Source organism: Rhodamnia argentea, chromosome 5 (assembly GCF_020921035.1).
Source record: "Rhodamnia argentea isolate NSW1041297 chromosome 5, ASM2092103v1, whole genome shotgun sequence".
In the NCBI taxonomy this organism is placed as follows: Eukaryota; Viridiplantae; Streptophyta; class Magnoliopsida; order Myrtales; family Myrtaceae; genus Rhodamnia; species Rhodamnia argentea.
Window position 1 is genome coordinate 17,877,414 of NC_063154.1, and position 13,557 is coordinate 17,890,970.

At 39.1% G+C, this 13,557-nt stretch overlaps 1 protein-coding gene across 1 annotated transcript; it reads right to left on the reverse strand.

Annotated features, from left to right (window-relative positions):
- Positions 1-3,010: 3,010 nt before the first annotated feature.
- On the reverse strand, positions 3,011-8,478 carry LOC125315040 (hepatitis A virus cellular receptor 1-like). The gene is made up of 2 exons (XM_048278905.1): positions 8,134-8,478; positions 3,011-3,394 (listed from the first exon to the last, which is right to left on the reverse strand). The coding sequence occupies exons 1-2, from the start codon at positions 8,439-8,441 to the stop codon at positions 3,238-3,240; spliced, it is 465 nt and encodes a 154-aa protein (XP_048134862.1). The 5' UTR covers positions 8,442-8,478; the 3' UTR covers positions 3,011-3,237.
- Between the last annotated feature and the right edge of the window lie 5,079 nt (positions 8,479-13,557).

Here is a 13,557-nt window from a genome sequence, read left to right on the forward strand (position 1 = left end):
TATAGGCGGCAGGGCGACCTTCGGCAATGTGGGCATGGACGGCAGTGGCAGGGAGGTGGGTATCGGTAAAGTTGGTATGGTGGGAAAAGACGGTATCGATGGCATAGTTGTTTGCAGCAGATGACGAGCTCCGAAACTGATATTGGCGGTCGAGAAAATCAGGGCAATGAAGAGAACAAAGTTCTTTGAGGAATACGCCATATTGGACTTGAAATCAACGAGCTGATAGGAATGTATTGCTAGTTGTGTCTGAGTAAATGGAGGAAGGGGATGAGAGTTTATATAGCAAGAGACAATTATAGAGAATTTAGGGTTGTGAGATAATAAGTTGGTGACTGGCCTTCGGGTATGGTTAGGTAAGACAAAACACATCTCTTCATAGGTTCTTTGTTAGCTCACCACCTCAGCTCGATCTTCGACCTAGCAAAAGGGAAAGACAAAAGTCAAATCTGCTGTTCCTGTTCTGACAGATGGCCATATGCTTTCATGAAGTCAAGCTTCACATCTATGTCTTTGTGGAAGGTAACTGAAAAACATGCTTCATAACATAACATTATCTAGGTCGGTTGTTAACTTGTTTCATGATTTTTAACATGTCAATCTGAGGTTTCTTGACGTTGGCTTGAGTGATCTCGCCCAACTTTAGACCTCATGAATTACATGACTGATCTCTCCAAACTAGCCACCAACATTCCATGAAAAAATTGTTCCGGTCTTATTTACTTGGAGTGTTTAGTGTTAGCGAACATATTACCTTCACATGATCATATCTATTATATATAATTTAAAGCTGGAGTTGAGAGGGTGTTTGCTCTTATACTCGCCACGTGGCGCTTCTCTTTAGGTTTATCCTTGCCATGTGGCATCACACTCGGCATTATATTGCCATGTGCCCCAACAACCTTACCAATTCCTAAGTGTCATCACGCGCTCTTATATGGTATTCACAAATTGTAGGTAAATTCAATGTTTGAATATCTTCTGAGTGCTAAAAGAATCTAGACTATATTTAGCCAAAACACATAGTTTAAACTTTGCCCATATAATTTAATTAAACCAATAATAGGATAGAGATGTCTGTTTTATGTATCATAAATGGATAATTGCATTCTGCATTAATCGTCTTCCTCCTCCTCCTATGCATTTTCACGTGGCTTAATAGCCACTCTTTTTTGCATAGCTCTAACATGTGCATAGAGTGTTATTTTTGCATTTTCTTTTTAATTTGTTCTTAGCTTTTGTGTTGATTTTGGAACATATTTTGCTGTTTCGTTTTTTTCTTTCTATTATTTGGAAATTATGCACGCTTTTGAGAAAATTGTAAATGATGAAAATTCGATTAGAATAATAGTAGCTGAAGAAGCTAGATTTAGGAGAAAAGAAAATGGAAGTGGGTTGATGAGGGAAAAATTACCAAAAAAGTCATAAAACTATTGTATTTGTGCCAATTCAGTCCTAAATCTTTCAATTGTGCCAATCTAGTCCTAAACATTTTCACATTTTTTCAATATAGTACATCTGGTTAGTTTTGATCGGAAATTACTGTCATGAATGCTAGCCATCCTATGTGACATGGACGACGCTGACATAGATAAAAATCATTCTTTTATTGAGTTCTTAAAATTATATATGTATTTTTTCATTTCTATCATTTCTTTTTCCTTCTTCCTTCGTCAATTATTGGTCATCACCCTTTGGTCTCTAGGCATCGGCAATGATCGGTGACTCAACCGCTAGCTACTGTTCGCGAGAGTTGACCTTGTTGGCAGCAAGCGAGGTCCCCTCTAGCCGAATCTTGGCGAGGGTGACCTTGCCGGACTTGGGTGAGGCTTGTCCTCGTTAGATCCATTGAGGGTCTTCCTCACCAAATTCGGGCAAGGCTCGTCCTCTCTGGCTTGTAGGATACGATGAGATCGACCCTCACCGGCCTCTAGTAAGAGCGACCCCCACTAGGTTGTTGAAGGTGACCTCACCCGAGGGCCATCACCAAGGCCCGTTGACTAGATAAGAAAGAAGAAAAAAAAGAGAAAAAAGAAAAAAAATTACAAAAAAGTATATTTCAAATTAATAAATTTTGTCCACATTAATATCGGTTGTGCTATGTAAGATGGTTGGCGCTCACATCAGCACTTTTTGTCCAAAATTGGCTAGATGGATTGCATTGACAAGATGCGAAAATATTTAGGACTAAATTAGTATAATTTAAAGGTTTAGGACTGAATCGGCACAAGTGTAATAGATCTATAACTTTTTAGTAATTTCCTAATTGATGAGTGAATAAGGCGGAACTATCTATGTTGCTTAGATCATTAAGAGTACCAAATGATGCACGATCTGTGGCCTCTTGGCATCCGATCAGCCCACCGGTTGAGGCTGGAGTCTATGCATCTGAGCTTGGTACTATACCATTTTCAGAGGAATTATTTGGTATCAGTGGAGGCTTTAACTTTTCAATTTTTGTCGGTTGAGTCCTAGACTTTTCAATTTTGTTAATTGAGTCCTAAAATTTTGCGCCTTAGGAATTTGCTAATGCGGAAGTGTCCTACGAGACCGCACGTTAGCGATTTCCGGCCAAAATTGCTGTAAGGATTATATTGGAATTCCGTGCTAATGTTTTGAGCTCAATTGGCATCCACACAATAGGTTTATGATTGATTAACCAATTTTTTCCTTTCTTTTTATTGACCGTGCAATTCTATTTTTTGCAGGTGCAGATGCTCTTTTGATTTTCAGGTTGATGTAGAACTTTGTGTTTATTTTGGATTGATCATCAAGGATGTAAGGCCACCTTAAGGTATAGAAATGATCTTGGTTTTTTTGGGTTTATCATCGAGGAGACAGGAGTACTATGTCATGTATTGCTAGATTATGAATACATTGTTTAATTGCATATTTGTTCGTTTGCTTAATTTAAAAGTACCTAGATTTGCAAAACCAATCTAAAATATAAGTTCGAAATTTGCAAAGGACTTTTTAGCAAATAACTTCGTATCTAGAGAGGGAGCCAAGTGAGCCAAGTCACTGATCAATACGTATCATAGTAGGTAGATACAAGATACTGGAAATACATTTATTCGTAGCAAAAGAGCTCACCAGAAAGCAATGTGAATGATAAATAGAATCCCAAAATACATCTCTTGACACAACGCACGTACACATGAACATGCTTACGGACATAAGGGGAGACGCCAACAATTGGAAAATACTATGAGGTGGCCTCACGTGATGCTAAAATCTTCAAGGGCTGGTGGCTGGAGGTGGAGTGAGGAAAGGAATGGAAGGAATCTTAGGGAGAGAAGTAGGGATGCTTGGCATCGGCGGCAAGGTGGTGGGCACGGTTGGCAAGCTCGGGAGCGGCGACAGAGTAGTCTTGGGCAGTGTTGGTTGGGTGGTGGGCAGCGTCGGCAGTGTGGGCTGAGGCAGGGTTGTCGGGATGGCAGGCATAGGTGGCATGCCGACCTTAGGCAATGTGGGCATGGATGGCAATGGCGGCAGCGACATTGGTATTGGCAGTGTTGGTATGTTAGGAAGAGATGGTATGGATGGCATAGTTGTTTGCAGTAGATGACGTGCCCCAAAGCTCATATTGTTGGTCGAGAAAATTAGGGCGACGAAGAGAACAAAGCTCTTTGAGCAAGAAGCCATATCAGTAAACGAAGTCTAGATTTTTGTTGTGATAGGCTCAAGGACTTGAAATCGATGAGCTGAGAGGAATAGATTGCTTGCGTTTGAGGAAATGGAGGAAGGGGATGGGAGTTTATAGCAAGAGACAAGCTCTATAGAATTTTGGGTTGTAATGATAAGTTGGTGACTGGCCTTTGGGTATGGTTAGGGAAAATAAAAAAAAACACAGATGATCTCTTAATAAATTCCTTGTTAGGTCACCACCTCAGCACAATCTTCCACCTGCTAAAAGAAAAGAGAAAGGTGAAATCTGCTGTTCTTGTTCTGCCAGATGGCCATGGTTTCACGAAGTCAAGCTTCGCATCCTTGTCTTTGGGGAAGGTAACAGAACAACATGCTTCATAACATACCATTATCTACGTTGGTTGTTAACTTGTTTCTTGATTTTAAAATGTCAAGTCGAGGTTTCTTTGCGGTAGGTGTTACCAAACAAGTCATGTTCCCACGATCGTACCTAATGCATGTAGTTCATGCCGGAGTTGAGAGAAAGTTCGCTGCCTTTTCTGGTCATGGGCCACTTCTCTTTGGCTCTGCCCTTGCTACATAACAAGACACTTGTCATTTGTTGCCACGTAGCTCACTAACCTTACCGATTGCTGACATGCCATTCAGCACTCTTGCGTATTCTCAAATGCTAATAATAGACGAAGATAGTATAAAAATGACGGTGGGATGGTCAGTTTATGGTGTCAAAGTTGATTTGTGGAAATCGGTTTCTTGCTGATCCACTTTCAGCATTTTGACTCCATATTTCCTTCTTCTTCTTCTTTTTTACTTTATGTGTTTTATTGTAACCTAAAATTGGAAAACAAAATTAAAAAAGGGCCCACACAATCAAGGTTTAAATAAAACACATCCAATTGATAATATTTAAACAATAAGCTGCAACTTTTAAAATGGTAGATATTATTTTTTGGCCAAATAACAAGATTATGTGGATATTGTTCCCAAAATTACGATTTTTTTTTTTAGAACTTTGCTTGGGTGACAGTACTATCACTCAACGTGCAACTTGAACCGAACATGTCGGATGTGAACTTTTGGCTGACAAGCATATAACGCAGATATGGGGTACGCGTCGGTCTGTCACTCTCACGGACTGTCATGTTAGCTTTTTTTTTTTTTTGTAAAGAACTGTCATGTTAGCTTTTCTTAATTCTTAGTAACTCAAAAAGCAAAAAGAAAAAAGAAGAGGAATATAATTATCTTGTATACTTTGTCTTCTAATTTTAGCTTACAATGAAAATACATAAAATCAAAAGGTTCTTCTTGAGCTTCGGTACATGCCTCATGTCTGTAATTATCTTGTATAGTGGAATGTAATTACCGGAGCTCAAAAGAATCTTAATTCTTTGTTCTAGGTTCCTAGGTAGAACCGGTAAGTTCAGTCTATAGAATCGGTCTAGACCGATTCTCAGTTTTTGAAACGAGAACGGAGCCAGTCCCCTTATGAGCCAACTGGGTTAGCCGGTTCAAGCTGATTCCCAAGTTGAGTAGGCCTGGTTGCTCATCCCTGTATTTTTCTGTGTTATAAATGGATAGTACATATAGCATTAATCATCTTCTTCCGCCTTTGATACATTTTCACATATGTTTGTAGCCTTTTCTTTGTTGCATAGCTCTAACATGTGCTTACAACGTTATTTTGCGCATTTCTTTTTAATTTGACCTTGGGCTCCTCTAATGACGTTTGAACATTTTATGTTGTCTCACGCTTTTTTATTTATTTATTTGGAAATCAGGCACAGTATGGAGAAAATAGTAAATGATGGAAGTTCAGTTAGAAAAATAGCAGCGGAAGGGTCTAGATTAGGTAAAAAGTAATGGGGAGCGGGTAAATGAGGGAACAAGGCGGAATTATGTAAGTGCAATATCCTCGATCGATTCTCCTAATGCAGCATTTAATAGTTCTTGTTGTAATATAAAACGCATGAAAACTAATCAGGATCTTACAAATTAAATCAATGCGAAAAGTTCAAAAATAAAAAATAAGGAACGATAAATGACATCAGAAATTATGTAGTTCAGTCCGAATATCGACATTTATATCCACGAAAAGAGCCATAAAAATAATTCACTATAATCGGAGAATTCGAATTACAATCGTTCAATATGCTCATATTTTTTACATTTAAATTATACCAAAACCCTAATGTTTACAAATACAATAACTCAGAATCGGATATAATAAACCTCGCGGCACAAATCAGTCACTGTTGGATCACCGTGTACGGAGAAACAAGCACTCACTACGGATAAAAAAGCATTCACGTGGCTTCTGCAGGTTGGGAAAGCAAACCCTTTTTTTTTCTTTTTATTCCTCCATGGGCCCCACGATATAATGCATATGATATGAACCCTTCTTTTTATTTTGTTCCGTAGCGTCCAAAATAAAGAAGTCCAGTGCAGCATATCTTGATCGGTCAAAATCTTGCAATTTTAACAGACCGATCAATATCCGTAAATGCTTCAAACTCGAAATATATTTAATAGTTCTAATTTTTTTTTCTAACTTTAATTGTATGACCAATAGAAGATATAAGAGATGTGAACAACGACGATTTTGAGTTTGACAAGAGGGACCGAAGGCGAGGTATCACGAGTTTTTAAGTGCTGTCGGTGCGGCGATTTGTTTCTTAGTGAAAAACATATGGATATTTCGTGTTAATTCAATCTTAAACTTTTAAATTTTATCAATTGAGCCCAAAATCTTTTCACGTTTTGTCAATTGAGTACATTCGATTAATTTTGATCAGAAATTGCTGAGTGGATGCCGACCATTCTATGTGACACGGACAATATTGACGTCAACAATTTTTTATAATATTAATGTCATTTTGAATTTTTATTTTCTTTGTTTTTTTATTTTTTTTCCCTTCTTTATTTTCTTTAATTTTTCATGGGGTGGGTGAGATTAGCCTCGCCTAAATCCGGGCAAGGCTGCCTCCCCTAGACCATCGGGGCCTCGTTTGCGGCCACGATGGGTTCGGTGAGGCTAGCTTCGCCCGGTTGCAATGGCCTTGCTTGCGGCTAACGAGGGCCCAACGGCTAGCCCTCACCGACCATAGTAAAGCAAAAAGAAAGAAGAAATAAAATAAAAACAAAAATAAAATGTAAATAATTAATAAATAATAAAAATATTTGAAAAAAGTATTAAAATAAGAAATTTTCAAGTTAGCACCAGTCGTGCAACGCAGGACGGTCAGTGTCCTCATCAGCGATTTCCAATTGAAATTGACTAGATGGAGTCAATTGACAAAATGTGACAATATTTAGGATTGAATTGATAAAATTAAAATATTTAAATCTAAATGGGTAAAAGTATAATAAGTTTAAGACTTTTTGAATAATTTTGTAATAATTTTTATCATATTTTATGGCCACGAAATTTCAGCAGCAAAAATTTCTCGGCTGTAATTATGGATTTTCTTACTATGTTTTCGCCCTGAAATATTTCATGAACAAAGATGATTCCACCGGTTCGGAATTTGACGCTTCGGTTACCATTGTTTTTGGCGGCCTAATGTCATTTACCCACAAAACTTTGTGCCACCAAAAGTACAACAGTTCGTAGTCACGACTTCTTTCACGAAATATTTCTAGGCTTCTAGCGGTTGAAGTTAGTGTCCCACGTTACTTGACAATGGTTCATACATGCTTTTTATATTTATGTGGTTTTCATTCATCTATCAGTTTAAGTTTTTAGATTAGATTTTCTAATATGGTATGAGAGCTAATGTTGTCCCTTTCACGAATGTGCATCCACCCCTAATTAGTGAAGTTGAAAAATATTTTTTGAAAAATGATTACTCCTGTTACTTGAAATAATTAACTAATAATAAATAAATAAATCATTATCTATAATAATTCATGTCCAATCATATTCATGAACGATAAAAGAACATTGCTTTTTTAAAAAATTTTCAATCCAGACAAGTAATTGTTTTTTGGAATGATAGTCTTAAAATAATTATTTTCACGATTTTCGAGACGGCGTGTCCATTCTCTACTAAAAATGAAAAGAACTTGGATGAAGCTGTCCGTTGAAAACACTTTTTTATACTGATGGTGTACATTATAACCGCTGACAAGCTTGGTACCGGTGGAAAAGACATAAAAAGAATGGGAGCCAAAATCACAGATCAATACATATCATAGTAGGTTCATACAACGTACTGGAAAAAACTTTATTCGGAGCAAAAGAGCTCACTAGGAAACAATGTGAACGATAAACGGAATCCCACAATAACATCTCAGGACACAACGCACATATATGGGAACAGTCTTACAGACAAAAGAGGGGATGCCCACAATCCAAAAATGCTCTGAAGTGACCTCACATGACGCTAAAATCTTTAGGGGCTGGTGGCTGGAGGTGGAGTGAGGAACGGAATAGAGGGGATCTTAGGGAGAAAAGTAGGGATGCTTGGCATGGGCGGCAAGTTGGTCGGCATGGTTGGCAAGCTCGGGAGCGGCGGCAGAGTTGTCGTGGGCAGTGTTGGTTGTGTGGCGGGCAGCGTCGGTAGTGTAGGCTGTGGCAGGGTCGTTGGGATGGCAGGCATTGGCGGCATGGCGACCTTTGGCAATGTTGGCATGGCCGGCAACGGAGGCAGCGACATTGGCAAAGTTGGTATGGTGGGAAGAGACGGTATTGATGGCATAGTTGTTTGCAGCAGATGACGAGCTGCGAAGCTCATATTGATGGTTGAGAAAATCAGCGCGAAGAAGAGAACAAAGTTCTTTGAGGGGGAAGCCATACTGGTAAATGAATGTAGATCTTTTGTTGCGATAAGTCCAAGGACTTGAAATCAGTGAGCTAAGAGAAATGGAGTGCTAATTGTGTCTGAAATGGAGTAAGGGGATCGGAGTTTTTATAGCAACAGATAGTCATATAGAATTTTGGGTTGTGTAATAAGTTGTTGACTGGCCTTTGTTTATGGGTAGGAAAAGAGCGGAACACCTCTACATTTGTACTTAGTTAGCTCACCTCCTCAGCTCAATCTTCCACCTGAACAAAAAAAAAAAAAAACATGAAAAGGTCAAACCTGTTGTTGTTGTTCTGCCAGATGGCCATGCTTTTATTGAGTCATGCTTCGCATCTATGTCTTTGAGAGAGTTAACTGAACAACTTGCTTCATAACTGGGTGGGTTTGTTCCGCTTAGAAAATGAGCACTGAAAAATGCAAAGACGTTTTGCCCAAAGAGTTTTGGAAAAATGCAAATGGCGTTTAGTGAAAAATCCTTGGAAAAGTAACTTTGAGTTAAGTAGTATTTAACAAAAAAAAAAAAACAAAATTTGCAAAGAGCTTTAGCTGCAATATTTCTATTTTTCATTAAAAACAAATCAAACCCTTCCTTGGTTCTATCGAGGGTGGTCGGTCGACTCCTCACAAGGGTCGCACGACATGAGGCAACGAGGCCTGAGGTCACGGGACCCCGACAAGGGCTACTTGAGGCGATGAGGCCTGGGGTTACGCGACACCAGGTAGGCCCAACCTGGGTCCCGTGGTCCCATGCGATCGTTGCCAAACTTTCGTCTGCCTGATGTTTCCTCGTTGCTCTTGCCGGCTGCCTTTGCGTAAAGAAGATAAACAATAAGAACAAGGGGGTAAAACCGGAAAACCAAAGAATTAGTGATGGTAGTTTGGGTGGAATTTTTTATTATTAAAATCTAATTTCTCGGCATTCCAAGTACAACATTGTGCTTTCAACCTTCCCAAAGTCAGCTTCCACCCCAAAATTCCTTGAGAATGGTTGCTGAACACACTAAATCAAACCCCAAGGGCTTTTAAAATACTGAACCAAATGCACCATATTATCCAGGTTGATTGTACCTTGCTTCTTGGTCTGAACATAGTCATCTTGGTTTCTTTGTGTTGCCTTGACTGATCTCTTCCAACTTGGGACTTCATAAATTGTCTGGTCTCCTGGTAAGTGATGGGCTTTGGCCTTCAGGTACACACTTTTGTTTTGTCTTGTTATTTATTTATTTATTTATAACTTCAAATGATAAAAAGAATGAAAACTAGACAGCGATTATTTAACAGACAAGATATTTTCACAGGATTGGACACACTACATATAGTTAAGAGTTGTAAGTGAGAGTTGCTTCTGTGCTCGTCATGTAACACTTCTCTTTTGCTCTACGTTTGCCACGTGGCATGACATTTGGGATTGTGTTGCCACGAGGCCTTAGTAAAACGAAAATTAATTTAAATTTAGCTAAAATAATTGAATTTTTTAAAAAAAAAAAGAATAGGATAGAGATGTTTTTTTTATGTGCCATAAATAAATAATACATGCCCCCATTAATCGTGTTCTTCCTCCTCCTTTGCTATACTTTCACATACGTTAATAATCTTTTCTTTTCTGCATAGCTCTAACATGTGCTTACCCTATTATTTTTCCATATCTGTTTAATTTGCTACAGCTTTGTATCCATTTTTAAACATATTTTGTTCTAGAACTTTACTAGCATAACAATTTTTATGTGATTGTGAGAGTAACATTATGTTGTGGGCCACAAATTATTGAAAGAGTAGACCACAAAATAATTTGTGATTATTTGTTACACATTTTCTTGTGGCCCAAAATATACTATTAATGTCACAATGGATTAGGAACAATCACATATAAATTTCTCTTTCTTCTTTCGTGCTTTTATGATTGGGGAATTGTGCATACTATGGAGAAAATATTAAATGATGAAAATTCAATCAGAAAAATAGTAGCTGAGGAAGCCAGATTTTAGGAGAAAAGCAATGGGGAGTGGGTTTACAAGCTAACAAGCAAGAATTGCATAAGTTTAAAGAGCATAGAGGATCCGTTGTCGAGCGATGTAGGACAACAAGCTTTGCGAAGCAAACGATAAAATAGTAAAATAGACAGAGCAAGAAAAAAAATTATACACTAAATTTGTGTGGTTCGGTCGTAAGGACCTACGTCCACGGGGAGAGCAGCAATGAATTCAACTCTAAATCATGCAATACAACGGAAATTACAAACCATACTCGAGTCATTCAAATACTCTTAGTATTTCTTAGGCCCTAATTACATTTAATAACTCACAAGTGTTTAACTCCGCAATTTTTCACGAAATAATCTCTCAATCCCATGGAAGAACTACACAAATCTTACTCTAAGATTTAATCAGCTTCGACATTTGAATATTTGATGTAATTCCACTAGAATATCTACTGCCAAGCACTCGTGAAAAACGGCACTTCAATAATTCTTCGTTAATACGAGTTCCTCTTTCAGAAAGCATCAACAGGGAAATTTCAACTCGAGATAAACATGAAAACAGGAAATCTCTCGCTGACTTCAAAGAGGAAATTAATTTTCGTATATTCAACGTTGCTTGATTTTGTACATCCGCAGAAATTCCAACTTTCGGACTTTATTTATTTATTTTTAAAATTCAGATTTTTGCTTTGGATTGAAACTCGAGTCATATTTTAACAATAACTTCAACAGCTTGACATAAAGAAGATGCTAGAAATACACACAAAAACGATTTCGTGCTCGACACTAGAGACCGGAGGTGAGGCATCGCGGTTTTAATTCTACACCAGGACATCGCTCTTGGTTCCTTTAGTTCTTTTAATTGTTCAATTCTATTTTTTTGCAGGTGCTGATGCTGTTTTGGTTCATGCATTACTACACTATGAAGCTAATATTTAACTTTATGTTTGCTCATTGGGGTTAATTTATTATATGCATAAACTATTATGGATTGTACAGCTGTGTCATTGTAATTTTGGTAACAGTAGACTAGCATTTCCCGTAGATTAGTTATTTCCTTTTGTCCTTTTGGCTTTCCTTTTCTTGTAAGGCTGTCTTGCCTATTTATCGGTTCTGCAGATCCTAATACAATTCAAGCTTTTATGCTCTAAACTTATTATGGTATAAGAGCATCTTAGTTCTAGGACCAATTGAATCTCTTTTGAAGTTTTCATAGGATGGCGGATGGGAGTGATTCCGACGAGAACCCGAGAAGGGACACCGTTTTATCGAAGACTATCATGAAGGGAGATGGCTCGGCCAGGAGGGTTGAGATTCCAGCGATATATCGGCTCGAGTCATCGGATGGTCCGGGCAACGTTCTGATCGCTTGTAATCTAAATGGCGACAACTACTTGACATGGTCACGTGGTATACCGATCGCGTTACGAGCAAAATGCAAACTGCCTTTTATCGACGGATCACTTCAAAAGCCGGAGGAAGATGACCCGATGCGAGAAAGGTGGGAGATTTGCAACCCCACAATCTTAGCATGGCTGTTCAACACAATGGAGAAGGACCTCCAATCAACAATCGCGTATGCTATGGACGCAAAAGAACTATGGGATGATCTCAAAGAACGGTATTCGGAAGGAAATCAGACTCGGATTTATCAAATCAAATTCGAAATCTGTATTCTCAAGCGGGATGGGAAGAGTGTGCGGGAATATTATTCCAAATTGAAATTACTGTGGGATGAACTCGAGTTTTATCCCGAGAAACCGAGCTGTTGCTGTGGAGCCAACAACAAGTTCGTGGCACAACGAGAAACGGAGAAGATATTTCAGTTTCTCATGGGTCTCACCTCCGAATACAACACAGTAAGATCCAACATCCTTAGTATCGAGCCAATGCCGAGCCCGAATAAAGTGTATCAAATGATTGTGCACGAAGAACGTCAAAAACTTGTTGCACGATCTCATGATTCGACACCAGAGGCAGCTGTTTTTTTCGTAAAAGGAGGAGGCGGACGGAACAATGTCGGAAAACAGCAGCATCATCCGAAGCAAGGCCGGTTCGTGAGCATTGTGGCAAGCTAGGCCACACAAACAAGAATCATTGGGCCTTGAATGGATACCCAGCATGGTACACGGCAGAATGGGGCAAAGGAAAGAAGCCCATTGGACAGGGCAGAGGGGCCGGACAGAGTCAATGGAAGCGAGGCTGGCCGCGAGTGAAGACTCCGAATCCACAAGGCACGGATCGGGCGAATGCGGTTCGGACCATTAATAGGTCGCGGGCTGATCGCTTGGAGGCCCCGCTCGATAATCAATTTCAGAAATTGCTGAATCTGCTTGCCTCGGACACAAATGATTCTGATCGACTTGTCGGTAATAATTTTGTGAATTTACAGAATGAATGGATATTAGACACTGGAGCTTCGAGACACATGACGGGAAGTCTCGAGAATTTTTCAGAATCATTGCCAATTGAAGGCGGTGCACCGGTTTATATTCCTAATGGAGGCAAAATACAAGCCACCCGAGTTGGGAAAGTGATGATTGCTAATTCCATTCAGCTTTTTCCAGTGCTTTATGTGCCTACTTTCAATTGCAATCTAATTTCTATTGCACGATTATCAGTAGAGATAGATTGTCTTGTAACCTTTTGCTCGAATTTATGTTTAATTCAGGACCGCACTTCGAGGAGGATCCTTGGAGTGGGTGAGCTTCGAGGGGGGTCTACTACCTGCGGAAAGTGTTGATCGCGCCATTTACATGTCGAGCAATTCTAGAAGAATCCGTGGACATATGGCATCAGAGGCTCGGCCATCCATCCCGCACGATAAAGTTGAATGGTATTAATCTAAATTCGGAGGATAGAGGCAATAAGGAGTGTGATGTGTGTCCGAGAGCAAAACATACTCGTTCTCCGTTTGATTTGAGCATGAATAAAGCCGATTACCCATTTCAGCTGATACATTGTGACTTGTGGGGGCCGTATAAGATTAAATCCAGTTGTGGTGCCAATTATTTTTTGACGATAGTTGACGATTTCAGTCGAGGTGTATGGTTGTTTCTCTTACGTGAGAAATCTGAAGCACGACGTTTTTTCATCGATTTTTGTGCTCTAATTAAGAATCAATTTAAT